A 20,845-nucleotide genomic window follows, 5' to 3' on the forward strand; every position below is an offset into this window, starting at 1 on the left:
TCCGAACCACCTAAAGTAAATTACTTTAATCATCAAGGATGATTATTAATTTTAGCATAAAGCTTATATACAGTTTTGATAACAATGGATACCTATCCTTTATAATTATAGCAAGCATATGAAATTCTTATAATCAATATTATTATGGATTGTATATTGATGATGGCCCTCTGTCCTTGCTATGGAAGATTTTGGTAGTTAGCCTGTTCCCAAACTTCTTATTTCTCTAAAAGTAAAACTTTAGGCATTTTAGTAATGTACTTTTCTTTTCGATAATCTCCAAAATCTACCCGAGTTTCATCTTAGATTGTTTTCCATTGCATCTATGCTTATAGTTGCTGTTTAAAAGCTAATCACTAATGCCAAAATAATACTACTTTAATCATTTAAAAAAGGGTCAAAGTCCAAATTACGGTGATTTTCTAATTTTTTCACCCAGTACACTTCTAATCATTCCAAACATAACAGTAGACTGCATGATTATTTTTCAGTGTATTTGCTTTGCAAATATATTAGAGCAGTGTTTCCCATAGTAGGTTCAGTGGAACTCTATACTCCAAAGAAGCTCTATAATAAAGGTGCCATGATCCAATTAGTGTGTGAAATTTGCTCACCCTTCCCACTTCTGCCTTGGAGATTCACGAATGTACCTATGCTATTAGAATCTCTGCTACAGTTATATTTAATATAACATTTCTTAAACACATGTGGGTAAGGATCCCTTTTTTCTTTCTGTGTAACATCTAGCTATGCCACTTGAAACATGTGATTCAAGGACCAACCTTTGGGAAACATTGCTTTATAGCCCCTTCACTGCAGATGAATCAGCCAGGCTTTCTTACCACCATTCACATGATATGCTACTGAATCATACAAAAATCCAGTGAATCAGATGATTCCTAGCCATTTTCATTCTGAAGTATGAGCAGCAAAATATTATAGCAAGTAATCTTGGGTTTTAATGCTCTTTCCATGTAACAGTAAAAGGTACATGTTTTTAAGTTCCAATACTACTGTATTTAACAGGACATTTTTAACTGATTAAAATCTAGATCTTGGGTTCTTTTCTGTAACCTTTCACCTTTTCTTCTTTCCTTATTCCTTCTTTCCTTTCTTTTTCTTCCTTTCTCTTTTCCTTCCAGTATCCATCCATCACTCATTTTTAATTGTGTGGGTTGCATGCTCTGTGTGTGTTGTAGCAACTTTGAGAGCTTTTTTGCTAAAAGATTCAGTGGCCTGTATTACAGGGCTTTTCTTTTCCTTTATTAAAAAATTACTATGGGATACTCATCTGTTTCTTAATGATAACTACTGAATGGCTAATTTCATCAGAATGGAAACAATAATTTTTGTTTTGAAATATGTTCTTCAGTGAACTATTAAAAGTATTGTGTATAGACATTTGTGTTTCTTATATGTCTATAGAATACGTAGACATATGTCACACCTAATATATATTTCCAAAAATATTGTAGCGTGTTTACAAAGGTAACAATCACAGGAAGGCACAGCTACTCACAAAAAGGCTAGATATTTTTCAGTTATCGAAATCAAAATGATTTTGAAATGAAGCCAAAATTAATGTGGAAGAATACTTTGTGTTCTTAAAAGAATGCAGCAAAATAAGTGATGGTGGGTATCTCCTGTTAGAGTTGCATTCCATTTGGTGAAAAATAAGACTAAATAACAAAATATGAAATTAATGTATTTATTTATTTTAACTGTTTCCCTTCCAACAGTTTTTCTTTGTCCTGGACTACTAAAAGGAGTATACCAGAGTGAACATTTGTTTGAGTCTGACCACCAATCTGGGGCGTGGTGCAAAGACCCTCTGCAGGCATCTGACAAGATTTATTATATGCCCTGGACTCCCTACAGAACTGATACCCTGACTGAGTATTCATCCAAGGATGACTTCATTGCTGGAAGACCAACTACAACCTACAAGCTCCCTCATAGGGTGGATGGCACAGGATTTGTAGTGTATGATGGAGCTTTGTTCTTCAACAAAGAGCGCACCAGGAACATAGTAAAGTTTGATTTGCGGACTAGGATAAAGAGTGGAGAGGCTATCATAGCAAATGCCAATTACCATGATACCTCCCCTTACCGATGGGGAGGCAAATCTGACATAGACCTGGCAGTAGATGAGAATGGGCTATGGGTAATCTATGCAACAGAACAAAACAACGGTAAAATTGTCATTAGTCAGTTGAACCCTTACACCCTACGGATCGAAGGAACATGGGATACTGCATATGATAAAAGGTCAGCTTCCAATGCCTTTATGATTTGTGGAATTCTGTATGTGGTCAAATCTGTATATGAGGATGATGACAATGAGGCCACTGGAAATAAGATTGACTACATTTACAACACTGACCAAAGCAAGGATAGTTTGGTGGATGTACCCTTTCCCAATTCATACCAGTACATTGCAGCTGTGGATTACAACCCCAGGGACAACCTGCTTTATGTATGGAATAACTATCATGTCGTGAAATATTCTTTGGATTTTGGACCGCTGGATAGTAGATCAGGTAAGTTCAACCTTTTATGGTACTCTTTGGGGAAATATTTACAGTTTGTTCTCAGCAAGTTCATTTTATGTTGGTTTTTTGTTTGTTTGTTTGTTTTTGTTTTTGTTTTTTTTAACTTCCTTTGTGGTCTTCTGGTCTGTGTACCTGAAAATTGTTCTTTGTCTTTGCATCTAAAGAAGGTTGCTGCTGATCACTTTCAGCTGTAAAAATTTGTAACTACGAAAAGTAGACTCTCCTTTGTTCTGCTCAACTCCAGTCTTTAGCTCTTCTTCTTTGAAAGGTGTTTGTTATTTTCAGCAGGTTAGTTCTTTGTGTAGTGAACTGCACAAAACCATTGCTGAAATAGAATGCCAGCCTGTCTAATTAATTGTGAAATGCCCACTGAAGTGCTGTCTACTTGGAACATGTCAAAGGGTTAACTTGATATTATGTTTCAGGAGCCTGCACCAATGTATTCACCTCACAGAGAGCATCATATATGACCTCCCCTTTTGGGAAAGTTGTCAGTTTGAGTGTGCCTGTGTCTGAATGAACTTAATTGGTATATTGAGAAAAATGTTCATAACTGATAAGTACAGGAAAAAATATCTTGATTTTTATAAGACATTGGAATTTTTTATAGTTTTAATTGCAATTCTTTACAAGCGCCCTTTTTCCATTAAAAACATACCATTTCCTTTCAATGTTGTTTAAAGACAATCATAAATAGCTTTAATTTTTTTCATTTTTATGTACTCAACACAATTATCTTAATTTAAAGGTTAAAATTTTTAGCTAGCATATTAGTCCATTCTCACACTGCTATGAAGACGTAAACAAGACTGGATAATTTATAAAAGAAAGAGGTTTACTTGATTCACAGTTCTGCATGTCTGAGGAAGCCTCAGGAAACTTACAATCATAGCAGAAGGTGAGAGAGAAGCAAAGGCGTGTCTTACATGGCAGCAGGCAAAAGAGAATGAACAAGCGAAAGGGGAAGACTCTGTTATAAAGCGCTCAGATTTCATGAGAACTTACTCACTATCACAAGAACAGCACAGGGAAAACTGCCCCCATGATTCAATCACCTCCCACCAGGTCCTGCCCTCCACATGTGGGGATACGGGGATTACAATTCAAGATGAGATTTGGGTACGGATCCAGAGCCAAACCATATCAACTAGTCATAATAGTCTTCCCCAAGATAAAGTATAATGGAAAACTAAGATAGGGGTGTCTGAATTTTGACAGTAATATAGCAATTCAAAAATTAAATTATTTTTGCCATTCAGCTTTAAAAATGTGTCACTACAAGGAATTGACTTTCCTTTGTTTTGCTCAACTCCAATTTTTAGCACTCCTTCTTTGAAGGGCATTTGTCATTTTCAGCAGGTTAGTTCTTTATATAGTAACGTGCACAAAACCTTTGCTAAAATAAAATGTAATCCTGTTAATATTTCATATTTTCTGCATTATGTGTTGCACTACTCTTTTATTAGCACGACATTCCTCTTAGTCCAGTATATGCATATCTTTTTACTGAACTAGATCCTAAGTTTTTTATGGTCAATGGCTTTGCCTTACCCTTTCTTTGATTGTATTTTTCTCTTACCATTATTTCTGTCTTCTCTGACTCTAGTATAATACATTGCATATATATAATAAGGCTCAATCACTCTTGTGGAATGAATGAATGAATGAATGAATGAATGAATGGCTTTTCACTTCTTATTCAGATAGGATGACAAATTATTTTTTAGTATTTTCTCTAATCATGGAGAGGCTTCAGTCAGAGTGACAGCACTTGTTTCCACAATCAGCAATGCTGATATTATGTTGAATTGGCTTTTACGGAAAGAAAAGACTAAATATGCAATAGCAACAAAAGCAATTTCACGTAAGTCCTCAACAACATCTCCTAGACCAACTCTATTATCTGACTCACCGCTGTACAGGTAAGGTTTTTTGTTTGTTTTTTAAACCACTGCATTCTACAGTTTAAAACCCGATCAATAATCCATTATCTAGAGTATCTGGGAAGACACTCCTTTCATAGTCATGATATTCTTAAACTAAAATTTATATTTGGTAGTGAAAACTTTGTTATGGATGGTTCTTAGACTTTTTTGACTCTTAACTAGAACAGGAAGTGATTTCTAATATCTCAAAGGAATAATAAATAATAACACTTTTTTTAGTTAATCAGTGAATAAGAGGCAATAACATAATTCAAATTTTATTTATTTAAAAGATCATACCTTATTTTTATTTAGAGTAACAGATAGGTTATAATTAATTACCATTTCAGGTTCTGATATGATAAACTAAAGCAAGTTCTTAACTCGGTTTTATTAAATTATCCTTAAAGAATAAGATGGTACCATAATCCCATGTGTTTAAAAACTTGCCAAAAATATTTTTAGCATCCACACAATTTTAGCATATAATAAACATATGAATATATATACTCATGCACTTAGATGACTATGCTTTTTGTGTGTACTATATATATGTATACATGTATAGCACATGTGTATTAGTATACATATTCATATGGTGGTTATATGTTTATATATTAATATATTCATGTATCCCCCTCCATATATATATACATATCCCCATCTATATATATGTACATATCCCCCTCCATATATGTGTACATATATATGGAGGGGGTAAGAGAATGAGTTATTGTAATTGTGAACATAAGGAAAATTACACCTTCATTTAATTTTTTAAAATGTATTTGTTTGTCTGTTTATGGGAGTTAAAATATGGGCCGTCTCTCCCTCATGTACTAGTGCCCATTATTTGTTAAAAGGATGCTATTGAAGTCGGGGCGAGGTGGCTTTCACCTGTAATCCCAGCACTTTGGGAGGGCGAGATGGGCGGATCACTTGAAGTCAGGAGTTCAAAAACCTAGCCTGGCCAACATGATGAAACTCCGTCTCCACTAAAAATACAAAAAAAATAGCCTGGCAAGCTGGTGGGCGCCTGTAATCCCAGCTTCTAGGGAGGCTGAGGCAGGAGAATCGCTTGAACCTGGGAGGCGGAGGTTGCAGGGAGCGGAGGTTGTGCCACTGCCCTCCAGCCTGGGTGACAAAGCGAGATTCCATCTCAAAAAATAAATAAATAAATAAATAAAAGGATGCTATTGAAGTAGCAAACATTAAGAAGTGATAGACTTCAGCTTTTAAAATGAATTCCTAACTTAAGTCAGGAGATTGAATTTTCATTCCTTTTGAACAATGACAATTAAGACTTTGTCTGTTTTACAAATAGTGAAATTTCACCCTTTAAATTTGTCAATATAATCACAAAAAAACTATCAATTTTCATGCATGAATGCTCAAATTGAAAAGCTAGTGCTTTAGTGTGGACTTATTGCAGTTTAGGGGTGGAAAGAATATGTATAGAAATAAATTTTATGCATGATGTGTGCTGATAGGAAAATTTCAATTAACGTTAATAGAGCCTTTTCTTATTTCATACAAACAGTTTCAGCTGGGTATTTTTGTTTAGTAAGTTACAGTGACTTTTTTTTCCCCCCCAAAGAAATTGCCTTTAGTGAATTTTTATTGCCATTTTATTTTGGGTCCTATGTGTCTATGTACAGAAACCCTCAACTTATTACAGATATGTTAGAGTCAAAAACTAATCCTAAATCTATCAACCCAAAGTGTATTTGTCATTACCATCTGTTGGTAGCACGCTAAATCTTTTGCGATGATTTTAACTGTATTCTAATCAATGAAAATTCATTCTTTTGAAGTTTTTATGTAAAGGGGTTTCTATGTTTTATGTCTCTTGTAAAAAGATCTGGCGTTGAAAACTAAAAGGCAAATATGCTTCACTTGGGTATATAAAGATCCTCTGGTGACACTTGGTGATGCTTACACATAGGTAGCATAGGCTTCTGAACATGAGCTTGGAAATCAGAAGGATGTAGGTTTGAATTCTCTCTGTCTCTTGTTTGACTCTGGGCAGGTTGTTCAGTCTTCAATCTTGATTTCCTCAGACTATAAAATGGAAAAAATAACTCCAACCTCACAAGACTATTGTTTTCTTTTAATGAGAAAATGTATGTAATAGGCACAATACAGTAACAACCTAATAAATTTGCATCAACCCTACAAGGACCATTTTTATCCATGTTTTCTAAATGAAGGCCCTTTTAAAGTACTTCAGTTCATATAACTTATTCCAAAATTGCCCAGATGTTAGCACCTCTAGATACAAGCATCATTTGTAGTTTGTATTGCAAGTTAAACATGATGTATTTGTACTCTAAAAATTGTATCTACTCTTCAACCATGAAATCAAATGATTTGTTTTTATAAGGGTCTTTTTTTTTTCAGTCTTTTTATCATTCTTTTTTTTTTTTCTTATTACTTCCATAAGTTTTTGAGGAACAGGTGGTATTTGTTTATATGAGTAAGTTTTTTAGTGGTCATTTGTGAGATTTTGGTACACCCTTCACCCAAGCAGTATACACTGAACCCAATTTGTAGTCTTTTATCCCTCATCCCCTCCCACACTTTCCTCCAAGTCCCCAAAGTCCACTGTATCATTCTTATGCCTTTGCATAGGCATAAGGTCCCACTTGTGAGAACGTATGTTTCCCATTCCCGAGTTACTTCACTTAGAATAATAGTCTCCAAGTCCATCCATGTTGCTAAGAATGCCATTAATTCATTCTTTTTTTATGCCTGAGTAGTGTTCCATTCTATATATTTATATCACAGTTTTTTTTTTAATCCACTCATTGATTGATGGGCATTTGAGCTATTTCCATACTTTGCAATTGTGAATTGTGCTGCTATAAACATATGTGTGCAAGTATCTTTTTTGTGTAATGACCTCTCTTCCTCTGGGTAGGTATCCAGTAGTGGAATTGCAGGGTCAAATGGTAGTTCTACCTTTAGTTCTTTAAGGAATCTCTACACTGTTTTCCATAGTGGCTGTACTAGTTTGTATTCTACAGGGGTCATTTTTAAAGTCTGAAATGGTAACCTTGGAGGAAGAATATGAAAAAAAAAGCTCAACTCCTCAAAGTATTCTAAAAGTGGTTTCAGGAGTTATTAATCCTAGTTCCTTACTTTTCCCAACACTCATCCCCAGACTTTTAATTGTTACATTTTTAAATTTCTCTGCCTTTTGTTGAGCTGCTCAATTGTGTGACATATATGTTTGCATTATTTTTCAGAAGAAATGTCTTGGGAAATGGTATGATCTGTGAAACATTGTTTTCAACAAAAGCTATGTTAATAAAGTCATTTCAATTGACTTTTTAAACTTGTATTTAAAATGTTTTCAGAGACTGTAAGTGAAGTTTCTCCTAGAAAAAAAAATCATTAATTGGCCAAGTTTTCTTGGCAAAGTTTAGAAGAAGTTTAAAATTCATGTACTATGTTCCCTAAAAACATTACTTTTGGAACACCATCCTGTTGTCACTTATTCTGCATGATATTAAATGTAAAATTGCCAACATTTTTGTCATTTCCCAGCATTAAATTGGTAGAAATATAAATCTGAACTTATTTTGATACTGCTATTTAGCATTCATATAGCAAATAGATTTGCAAATAATTTCTTAAAATTTTAAGTAATATAGTTATATTTCACATATTAAGGAAAACACAAATGCAAAGAATATCTAATGTTTTATAAAAAGTTTTTTTTGGAACTAATTAGACTTTGATTCACATTGTAATATCTTGTTGATTTTGTTTTATCAGTTTCTTCTACAAATTCCTTTTTTTTGTTGTTTGATTGGAGACAGTCTCACTGTGCTGCCCAGGTTGGAGTGCAGTGGCACTGCAACCTCCGTTTCCTGGGTTCAAGCGATTCTCGAGCTTTAGCCTCCTGAGTAGCTTGAGCTCTCAAAGTGCTGGGATTTCAGGTGTGAGCCACTGTGCCCGGCCCGTCTACAAATTCTGAAAGTGTCTGATAAATAGTTAGTGCTTTTAAAAGGCTGTTGAGTGATTAAATGGATAAATGGACTATATTTTTTAAATCTGCTTTTTCAAGATATTAGGTGAATAGGAGTATAGTTTCTAAATGTGATTTACTAAGATTATGTGTATGCTCCTCAGGTAGTCATCTTCGCTGTCAGCACATGAATCTATAATCTAAGTTTTATTAAGTCACTCAGTCATCCTCCACACCCCCACCCTGTACCTCCAGCTTCTCCCCTCCTTCACTCATGTTGTTGTGAGCTTTGGTAATCTAAGGGGCATTTTAGCGTGTGATAAAGATAGGTACCAAAGTACATAAATACTTAATGTGTTTTCTTCCAGAAGAAATTAAGGCCAGTGATTTTACAGTATGGAAGAAAGTGGGCAACTGTTTAAATAATTCTATATTAAGAACGTTTTCTTAAATTGTTTAGTTGATAAATTGTAGGGATTTCTTCAACTTGGAGAAAATGGAAAATATGTTATATTTAGAAATGCATAATAGTTGTATTCTCTTGAAAATATGTTTTGTCTAAAGAACCAGTGATTCAGCTTTGTATACAGGTACCAAAATGATTTTAAGCATTAGCACTTGAGTACAAAGTACATGTGAAAGCACTTCCTCTGTTTTTTCTGGGCAGAGCACCAGATACAGAACTATCAAATCTAGAATTTTCTTCAGATATACTTTCAACCGAGCCTATTTTCTAGCTTATAAAATACAATATAAAAGTATACCTTTATTATAACGTTTAATTGGTTATTTTTTGTAAGATGTACATTTAAAATGTTCAAGTCATACTTAGCTGTTTCACAGATTATTTGAGTGATTCTCACATGGGCATCATAACTCTAAAACCATATGCTATATCCTGATGCAACTGGTGGGAGGGAGTCAGATAGTTGCATCACTTGCCTTTAGCTATGATTAGTGGCTGGTTTTGACTGACTTTCACCCTTCACTGTTCTCTCTCCCAAACCACCTTCTGCTGAATTGATTATTCATTAATAAAGAGGAGTTACATGAGAGGTATTTTCTTTGACTCTTACAGTTTGTTTCTAAGCTGTCCATCAAGAGTCTAATTTTCCTTGTTAAATATTTAAATGTTTTTCAGTATTTCCTGCTGAAGGAGGATGGGGAAGTAGGTTCAAATTGGTAATAACAGGCAGAGAAGCTGAGTTTCAAAAATTTCCTAAAATTAGTATGTCTAACAGATCTAAAAATCTACTGAGATTTAGTGAAAAACACATCCAGCACTAAGTACTAACAATAGAATGATAAAGAGATGTAGCTACTGTCTTGTTACCTGCTGTTCTGCTTCCCAAACACAATCCACATTTTCTTGAAAGACATTTGAGATTATGTAAATATAACCATTCTTATGTACGCTAAAGGTAGTAGACTCTAAACCAACAAAAAGCCTACACATAACAGTTTAACAATGAGGATATGGTGCACCTTCTGTCCTTATAATATGCAAATTAAGTACATTTGTGTCTCCAGTAAAAGCTGTGGCTGTGTAGTGATGAATAAGAACTTTAAACACACATGACACCTCGTTAAAATGTAATTTTCACATCATATATCTGAGCGCTTTACTATGACAGCTGAGTAATGTGAGTACTGGGCAGAGAATCCTGAACATTTTGAAACTGTCACGTGTTTAATAGGTAGCTGAATCTGCTTCCTGAATGGTTTAGTTAAATATGGTGCACCCTAGTCAGAAAATAGAGCCTAAAAGTAGTAGGATCTTAAATCAAACTTGTCCTCAGCCTATGTGTATGATTCCTTCACAGTTCCACTTGAGATTCCACATTGTCTCTAAAGTTTAATTTACATCTATCTTAGTAGCTGAGTGAACTTTACAAAAAGGAAAAAATAGTCAGCAACTTGTTGCTAATTTCAGCCCTATCTGTATTTTTATGCATCAGCTGTTTTCTCTGTCTGCAGAGGAACCCCTTCTTTTTCTTTCCAGTGCTGCTGCTTTGCTTGCAGTGACAGCTGCTGCCTGAAGGACATTGCTGCTGCTGATTTTTCAGGGAGCACAGCCAAAGCTTGCGAAATTTGCAAGAGCTATTCCATTGCCACTTCACAGCAGCTGAATTTTCTCTTACACTTTTTAAAAAACCTTTCCTGTATTTTTCTTTCTTCATAATTGAGGGTAAAACTTCCCAGAATGGCATCTGCCTTTCAGGCTCTGAGTAAAAGAATCACAGTCCTGTACAAAGTAAAGCTGAACTTAGCTATACAGCTGAACCTACTGTTTGTTAGTCATCTGACTAGGTGACCTTCCAAATGGATGAGAGAAGAGATAAGGAATAAAAAGGTTCACAAATGCTCTAACGTTAGTTGTTTCTACAGAGTGATGTCCCTGATAAATGTATAATTATTAGACATGTAATCAAAATCATTTCTACATGTATTTTACAGTAATAAAGAAAGATGACTTATTTGTGCATAAGCTTCCCGCTCACACCAGCTGTCCTTTCTGTAGCCATTTCACTGCTCATTAGCATGTCCAGCAGAGGGCAGGCAGGTGGAACTGGAATAGTGTTGCTGCTCTTTATTGGCACATCTTGTAAGGGTTGGTAACAGTGCCAAAAGTAATGATTATCTAGGGGTTCCACCTTAGAGTCCTATGCTTCTACCCATCTTAGCATAGATAAGTGAGAGTAGACTCTATTACATAATAGCTGTTACAATAGCCAAGTCAGCCATCTGCTTCACTTCTCTGTTTTTAACATTATTATTATTATTATTATTATTATTATTATTTTATTTTTTTGAGACATAGTCTCACTCTGTCGCCAAGGCTGGAGTGCAGTGGCGTGACCTCAACTCACCGCAAGCTCTGCCTCCCGGGTTCACGCTATTCTCCTGCCTCAACTTCCTGAGTACCTGCGACTAAAGACCCGGCGGGCTAATTTTTTGTATTTTTAGTAGAGACGGGGTTTGTAGAGACCGTATTAGACAGGATGGTCTCGATCTCCTGACCTCATGATCCACCCGCCTTGGCCTCCCAAAGTGCTGGGATTACAAATAGGCGTGAGCCACCACGCCGGGTCTGTTTTTTGCATTTTTAAGTGGTGGTCAAATACCTTGGACTAGGCTTGACAGGCAATAGTATGAGTTTTTAAGCACAAAGGTATTTCCTTCTTAATAACTACTTTACCACTAGAAAGCTAAATTCTCGGATACTAATGATTAATGACAAAATAATTCAGGACACGTAAATGACAGGTAAAATCTACTATACTATATAATTTTACAAGATGAGGTATGTTAACTGATTACTCTGAAAACAAATGGGGACTACTTCATCTTATTTACTTAAAAGAATTCTGGCTGCTTTTCATTATGCCTTTCAATAGTACAAATCAATGGCCAAATTTTTGCATCTATTTATACTAGCAAAGATACAAATTAAAATTAGCCAGTGCTTTCTATATAAAATGCCTTGTGACTGCAGTATTTTAGCCTTGAAACTTATTTTTTTTTTCTCAATAATGTTAGAAAAAACAATTCTCCAAAAAACATACAGGTATAAGTGAAGAGTAAGGTATTTGTTGACATTAAGATTTATCTGAAAATTATCTCTAATGCTAATTTTTTTGTTAAGGGGGAAATGTCTTTGAAGAAACTTTTGCCTTTCAAAACAAGATAATAGTACTATATTTAGAAACACACTACTCATTAAAAATATAAAATAGATTATGTTTAAAACATGGCAAACCTTTCAATATCTACGATAATTTGGCTGTTAGCATGCATATTTAAATAGTAAATAAAAATTTAGACTTCCGTGTTTTATGAGAAGCCCACTGAGGGTCATGGGTAGTTTGTGGTGAGGTAGTTTAAAGTGGAATTGAAAGAATTCAGAAAAAGACAAAAATGAAAAATGGAATTCATGCACAAAGTCAGATCTGCTGTGAGATGTAGAAGCAGGAGTTGAAACTGGGTTTACATCAGAAGATGGATGATTCATTGATTGATTCGTTTTTATTTCTTTCTTCCCTTCAGTCAGGAACTACGTCTTTAGGTAGAACTGAACCGTGCCACTATTCTATGTTCTGTGGTTGTTACAACAAAGAACAAGGCAGGCACTGGCCCTGTCGTCATGAACTTAGAGTCTATTAAAAACAAATTGAGAAGAAAGAAAAAAGGGGATGGTAAAAAAAAAAAATATATATATATATATAGTATTCCCTACTATTTTTTAGGTATTTGCTGACCATTTACAAAGATTATCAGATTTGAATCTAACAATAATCGTTCAAAGACACAATTATACTCATTACCAGATGAAGAAATTCAGCATCAGAGTTTTAATAATTAAAATGTGACATACGTAGTCCAGAGATACATTTAGAATCCTCGTCTGCCTGACTTTCTGCTTTGTCACGTTGCCTCCATCAGGGATTTAAAAGAATACAGATGCCACAACTGAGAAACAAGGGGAAAAGCAGGAAAGTAGTGGACATATATTAGAACTGAAGTCAAAGCAGATAAGCTAAAGGAGCAAATAAATGCAAGGCAACAAGGACATGTCAATCTTGAAGTGGAATCGGGACAAGCAAACAGTAACCAGTATTGTAGAGCAGGATTCCTCCGTAGTGGTCCGTGGGCTTTTAGGAGTAGGGCCATACAGCAGAAGTTGAGCTGCACATGTTGAGCGGTAGGTGAGCCAGCATTACCGCCTGAGCTCCGCCTCCTGTCAGATCAACAGTGGCATTAGATTCTCATAGGAGTGAGAACCCTATAACGAACTATATATGCAAGGGATCTAGATTACGTGTTCCTTAATGATAATCTAATGCTTGATGATCTGAGATGAAACAGTTTCATCTCGAAAACCTTCCCCCCAAATTCCTGAGTTAAGAATTTGCTTTAGTTTTTCAAATCGGAGGCTGAAATGGTAATTAATTTTAACCTATTATTCTAAATGAAAATAAGGTATGACTTTTAAATAAATAACATCTGAAATATGTTATTGCCCCTTATTCACTGATTAACTAAAAACTATTAGTTATTATTTATTATTTCTTTCGAGATTACATATTTAACCCTTGAACACTATTAGGTACAGAGAAGGGAACTAAGATTCAGAGATATAGTCTCCTGCCCAGAGGAATCCATTTTGTAAGTGTAGATTTGGGCTCAACTCTGAATTATAAAGCTGAAATACTTTGTATTTTCAGTAGAAAAAAGTATATAATGCACACAAGCATACAGAAGATAGTGATATAGTGGTGTGTGGATTGTGGTGTAGTGGTGTGTGGATTGTTGTATGTATGTGTATGCATTAGCTTAAACAAATTTGAAGAAACAAAGATTTAATTATTGGAGGATTAGAAAGATGAGTTAGAAACTTTTGCAGAGATTCTGAACAAATTGAAAGACTAGAGATTTGGAGACTGAATATTTATTAGATTTAACTCTAGCATACATTATTTGCATGTTCTTAATTTTGCTATAAACTGGACATTCAGATGTATTGCTAACAACACTCTCATGCTTACAACCTATGGGCAGGATTGACAAAATGGTGAAAAGCTGAAGAGTAGAATGAAGAAAAGAAAAGAGAAATAAAAGGGAAATACACATTTTTTCTTTGAAAATAAATGAACAAGTAATGGATGGTCTCACTTTCTTCAAAAGAAAGTGATGAGAGAACATGCGTTTTTTTATTTTAAAAAGTTATTTCCCAGGATTGATTTAACTAACCTTGAGTAGTTAACAATATGATTAAGGACAAAGTGAGGAGTGCTTATATACTGCTGGTTGGAGTATAAAATGTTGTAACCACTCGGAGAGCAATTTGTCCATAGTTACCTAGGGAAAAAAAAGTATTTTGTTCCTGCTCTTATAGATTCTCAGCTTGGGCTCTGTAACCAAAAGTAGATTAACAAGAGAAAGAATAGAAATTGTTGCTTTTATTTAATATAAGTTTTTTATAACATAGGAGGCTTCCTAAGGAAATAAAGACCCCCAAAGTGATTAAACATCAGTGTTTTTATAATAGGCTTGGAAAGCTTATTATATTGCCTATTATTAGCCTGGAAAGCCTATTATATCACCTATTATTATATTGCTTAATAAGCCTATTATTATGAAAAACCATGGAAAAATGTGATAGGACAAAGGGGTATGAGTTAAAAGCTGTAGACTGGAGAAATGTTGGCAAGTTCTGTTCATTCAGACTTCTCTCAGCGTTCCTTCATCCTCACAGATAAGAAAGCTCCTTTCCTCTGAGTATTTGGAGAGTACTTCTTACAGGATTGTCTTATGTTCTGCTTCAGGGGACTGTCAGAGATATCTTCCTGTAAAAGTTATTTCTCTTCAGCTTATAATATTCAGTATGCTGGCTGGACACAGAGGCTCACAGCCTATAATCCCAGCACTTTGGGAGGCTGAGGTAGGTGGCTTGCTTGAGCCCAGGAGTTCGAGACCAGCCTGGATAACATGGTGAAACCCCATTTCTACAAAACAATGCAAAAATTAGCAGGACATGCTGGCATTCACCTGTAGTCCTAGCTACTGAGAAGATTGAGGTAGGAGGATCACTTGAGCCTAGGAGACTGAGGTTGCAGTGAGCCAAGATTGCTGTACTACACTCCAGCCTGGGTGACCGAGCAAGATCCTGTATCAAAAATATAAATGTATTCAATATGCAAAGGTGCCCTATTTGGGGGTATTGTGTACTGAATCTGTTATTCTTCCAACTGGAACTTCCCACAGGAAGTTTTACAGTCCAAAAACTGAGTTGGTAGATTGTCCTGTATCCCAATGAACAAGTCTCTCAGTCCTAGGAAGAGGATAGTTCAGTTAAATAATTGTATCTCATTTCGGGAGACACCAAAAAGGTAGAAATAGGGTGCTTCCCTCCTCGAACTCCTCTAGATGGTATGAACAATCAAGCATTTAATAAGGTACATTTCTATTAAAAAAAAAAATGAAAAAGATAACTAGTTAGAACAAACTGTAAAAACCCTGTTTTTGATTCCAGAAAGCAGTCACTCAAGATTTCAGGACATTTGGCTCAAAATGTCTTTAGATGATAGCATGAAAATGGAAGTAGTCATTCAATAAATTTCCTGGCTTGTAGTTTGAATGCCTCTGGTGATGAAAGGGTTACAGTTACTTCTCAGAGCAAAATATGGAAGTTTCCAGTCTCAACGTCCAGGGCTTCTTTAGGTATTCCTAACAAAGACCTGAGCAGTAAGGTTTTAACCCTCAGTGGTACCAACTTAAGAGGGTGAGAGAAAAACTGGAAACATTAATTTGAAGAGTTATAGTCAGGTATTGGAGGATGCTAGAATTGAGCGTGATCTAGTCTACTTTACAGAGACGTAATAAAGCTTCAAAGACAGAGAACAGGATTAGATTCTATGTTTGAAATAATAATGGAGTAATTTTATTCTCTATAGTTATTTCCAATTCTAACAAAGTAAGACTAATTAGATAGCAAAATAAGTCTAACCCCATTAAACTTCTCCTGGTTATTTACATTAGTGCAGCAAGAATGTACTTGACCACATAGGTCTTTTTTTGAATTTGTTTTCCTGGAACTTATGATAAGGAATCTCAGATTAGACTTTTAAAAGTTCCTGGAGTCACGGGACTTGCCATTAGTTTTTGCCTGTGGCACCTATAGATTTTGGTGAATTCCACTCTTCCCAAGGTACTTAATGTATTTTGAGGTTCCTGGACCTGCTGGGAAGTGACCTTCCTTACGTGTAAGGCTGAGAATTCTGTAAGCCAGGTCCAAGGCCAGTTTTTCCAAGGGTCTTTGTAATCATTGGCCCCATGAAATCAAATTCAGTTCCTTAAAATTTTCTAGTCATATCTGATTCTATACATATTCTCAAATATGACCTTCAGTCAAAGGCTTAGCAATATAATCAACGTTTCTAGTTACTTTCTGTTATAAGAAGTACATATTCTTATTGAACTTATGCATATATTTATATTGCCTTGAAAATAAGAATAATCAACAATAGTTTCCAAATTCTGGAGAGATCAGGTAGAGAGAACAAACAAATATTTTGTTTTTCTTTATAGTTTGCCAGATTGTTATAAGGTACAGATAGCTTGAGAGAAAAAGAGAAAAACTTTAATTTGAAAAACAAAATATTAAAGAACCAGCAATGTCTCAATCAAAGAAGTAATTTAAAAATTATAGTATTCCTTACCAGTTCATTTAGTTCCACGTAATTAATTCTTGTTATGCTTGATTGTAACCACCCAATGGGGTTCACCTTGCCCACTGCCTAGACAGAGCTGTATATTGAGACAGGGAAATTGCAATAGAGAAAGAATAATTCACACAGACTCAGCTGTGTGGGAGACCAGAGTTTTATTATTACTCAAATCAGTATCCCCAAGCATTTGGGTATCAGAGTTTCTAAGGACGACTCGGTGGGGCAAAGCCAGAGAACCAGGAGTGCTAATTGGTTAGGTAGGAGATGAAATCATAGGGAATTGAAGCTGTCCTTTTGTGCTGAGTCAGTTCCTGGATGGGGACCACAAGATCAAATGAGCCAGTTTATCAATCTGGGTGGTGCCAGGTGGTCCATCAAGTGAAGGTTTGCAAAAACATCTCAAGCACTGATCTTAGGAGTAGTTTAGGGAGAGTCAGAATCTTGTAGCCTCCAGCTCCATGACTCCTAAACCATAATTTCTAAACTTGTGGCTAATTTGTTAGTCCTACAAAGGCAATCTAGTCTCCAGGCAAGAAAGAAGTTTGTTTTGGGAAAGGGCTGTTATCATCTTTGTTTTAAATTATAAACTAAGTTCCTCCCAAAGTTAGTGTAGCCTACACCCAGGAAGAAACAAGGACAGTGGAGGTTAGAAGCAAGATGGAGTTGGTTATGTCAGCTCAGTTATAATTTTGCATCATCTTCGATTAGTTTTATGACTCAATCAGATTTTTAAACTAGAGTTCTGAAAATTTTTACCCAGTCAAAGCGTATGATCTTATTATTGTCAGAGGCCAAGCATGGGTGGCTCATGCCCTTAACCCCAGCACTTTAGGAGCCTGACACAGGCGGTTTGCTTGAAGCAAGGAGTTCAATACCAGCCTGGGCAACAAAGCAAGATCCCATCTCTACAAAAAATTTTAAAATTTAGCCAGGCATGGTGGCACACATTTATAGTCTTGCCACATTGAAAGACTGAGATAGAAGGATTGCTTGAAGCCAGAAGTTCGATACCAGCCTAGGCAACAAAGTGAGACTCCATCTCTACAAAAAAAAAAAAAAAGAATTTATTTAGCTGGGTATGGTGGCACATACCTATAGTGTCCCAAATCCTCAGGAGGCTGAGGTCAGAGGAGTGTTTGTGCCCAGGAGCTGGAGGCTGCAGTGAGCTATGATCACAACACTACACTCCAGCCTGAGCAACAGAGTGAGACTGTGTCTCTAATAAATAAATAAATAGATAAATAAACAAACAAATAAATACAATTATCAGAAACCTGTACTTCAGAGTATTTATTAGAGTATGTTTCATGAATTTCTTTGAAGATAGAGCAGTTTTGGCCTGCTGCTAATTGTGAACATTTTCAGAGAAGAATCTGAATAAAACTAATTGTCTGTAAATGACAAAAGACTTAAAGTGGTCATGGTTAAAGATCTGATAGGAGCTTATTATAATGTGGCATATAATGTTCTAAGATAACTGAATTATGATTGATTCATATAGACAGAAAGAACATTGACAAATTTCTAGGAATTTCATAAAATTTTTGAAACATTTATATTAAAAATGTATACCCATACAAATACAACTTGAAGAAGGTTAAGCATTACTTTTTATTTGACAATGCTTCTATGTAATTCAGTATCTCAAATAAATCTAATGAGTTTAACATCTCTCTCTTTACAAGATGAGAGAACATATTATTTAAGATTTTCCAGGGGTGCTCTGGGAAATCACAAAGTTAGTTTTGAGGTCAAAACGACTATTTAAATTTGATATTGAGTTGCTTGTCAAAAATGTGAAAAGTTTTGAACATTTCATTAAGTAGGCTCACTGCTATGAAATAATATTTATTTATTTAACTAGTGAGACAATAAAATATTTCAAAGGCAAATACCATAAGTTATATAGCTGTGAAAAAATTTTAGCTCTTCTAATACTGAGAAAACTTGGTTTTCCTAAGCAAAGATCTGATAAATACAACATGAAGCACAGGAAATTATTTTGCTAAGATACAAAATCTTTGTTTCCTAAGTAGATTACTTAAAAGATAAGGATAAATCTCTTATTTTTTAATAAGACCAGACCAATAATCCAAGAAAACTGTCATTCTGGTTTTGCATTAGTATGCTTTTAAAGTTGTCTGATTTTTTTAACTTAGAAATAAATTCATTATCTCTTAGCGGCTGACTACACATAAAATTATTTTTCCACGAACCCTCTACATGTTTTTTAAAATCCATTGAGTTTTGGTCCTACTCTTTTCCTTTTTCTCATTCTGGAACAACCAGTCATTCTACCTTAGGACAAAATTACTCTTTTTTCCCCCTTAAAAAAATATATCCTTCATACCACATTTCTCTTTTTAAATAAAAAACACATCCTACTTTTCTTGCACACTTTGCGTAGTTTTTTTTCTTTACTCTCTTTATTCATAGTAGTTTCATTTATGTAAATTCAGTATAACTTTTAATCATGAGTAACATTTCCTCTTTTTTTTTTTTTGAGACAGAATCTCCCTCTGTCACCCAGGCTGGAGTGCAGTTGTGTGATCTCGGCTCACTGCAAACTCCACTTCCCGGGCTCGTGATTCTCCTGCCTCAGCCTCCCGAGTAGCTGGGAACTACAGGCACGTGCCACCACACCCTGCTGATTTTTTTTTTTTTTTTTTTTTCACCGTGTTAGCCAGGATGGTCTCCATCTCCTGACCTCGTGATCCGCCTGCCTTGGCCCCACAAAGTGATCAACATTTCTTTTACAGAAAAAACTAGGAAGTAGACAATTGTGAATTTCTTGTCATATGCCAGTATTCTGTAACTGACTGGCACATTTACAAATATGCTTTCTTGTGTTTTATAGGTATATACTATTTCCTCATGGTATAGTTTCTCATGTGTATTAACATACCCACACATATTTTGTTTCTTTATAACATATAAAAACAAGATGCTAAAAATACATAGATTTAACTTATGTTCAGTAATGAATGTTTCAGCATTTTATCCTATTTGGAAATTTTGAACACACACACACACGCTATATATATATATAGCGTGTGTGTGTGTGTATATATATATTTACATATATATACACATATATATACATATGTAGACTGTGTATATATAGTGTATATATATATACACTATATATACATATATATGTATGTATGTATAATTTAACATAATTCTAAGGTTTCAAGTTACCATAAACATTTTTGAAACTGTTTTTAGGCAGACATAGTATAATACCAAACAAAACTAACCAACATTTTAACTTATTTCCTTCTTAACTATTTTTAACCTTATTTGGCTACTAAATCCAGTAGAATAAAAATGTATGCTCATATTATACATAATGCTGATCACTTAGAATACATAGCTATTTTTATGAAACCAACCATGTTAAACTAATCTTTTATATCAACAATTTATCCAAGTCATGTGAACATGAAAGCATTTAGGTTAGTTTCTGTATTTCCTGGGGTTTTAGGAATATTTATTTTATGTAAGTGTTCATTTATCTCTAAGCCAATGTGAATAAACCATTACAGAATTTTATAAATTAATTTGGTAACACTATTCAGAGGTAGACAACTGTCATGTATACAGTACATACACATATACAAGTCAACCTAAGTATACATAGCCATACAGACAGCTGCAAACAGAGATCTTCGAGTTTTGTTCTAAAATTTTAGTCATGATTCAGTAAACGTATTAGTAAAAACTCACGGGTTTATCTCCACTTTACATTTGTATCCAAATTGTATTTCTGGCAAATGGGACAAGTTAGGGTTACCTGTTGACTCATATTTACGGAGGAGGCTTTTAAGATTTTTGTTTATTGTTATTAAGTAATTTTCTGAAAGTGGTGGACACTGGAGCAGTTTGTTTTCAAACAACCTGTTGTTGTTGTTGTTGTTGTTGTTTAGAAGCAAGAGTTATCTCCCAGGAAGTTTGCATAGCAAAAAGATTGCCCTCAGGTCCTAGAGAGGACAGGGTCAAATATTTATATCTGAAAGGCACAAAGAAAGGATGTAAGGTTTCTCTGAGAGCATTTTGGGGCATATTGGCGCATACCTATAGTGTCCCAAATCCTCAGGAGGCTGAGGTCAGAGGAGTGTTTGTGCCCAGGAGCTGGAGGCTGCAGTGAGCTATGATCACAACACT

The 20,845-nt window shown here is 35.0% G+C and overlaps 1 protein-coding gene across 1 annotated transcript in view; it reads left to right on the forward strand.

Annotated features, from left to right (window-relative positions):
* Positions 1-20,845, forward strand: part of LOC105535982 (latrophilin-3-like) — a gene marked incomplete at its 5' end in the record, with an annotated part of 131,393 nt that overhangs the window by 54,488 nt on the left and 56,060 nt on the right. Inside the window, one exon of the mRNA XM_011975233.1 lies at positions 1,740-2,540. Coding sequence (XP_011830623.1) covers positions 1,740-2,540 — 801 coding nt within the window. The remainder of the gene's footprint in view (positions 1-1,739; positions 2,541-20,845) is intronic.

Source organism: Mandrillus leucophaeus, unplaced genomic scaffold (assembly GCF_000951045.1).
Source record: "Mandrillus leucophaeus isolate KB7577 unplaced genomic scaffold, Mleu.le_1.0 Scaffold1526, whole genome shotgun sequence".
NCBI lineage: Eukaryota > Metazoa > Chordata > Mammalia > Primates > Cercopithecidae > Mandrillus > Mandrillus leucophaeus.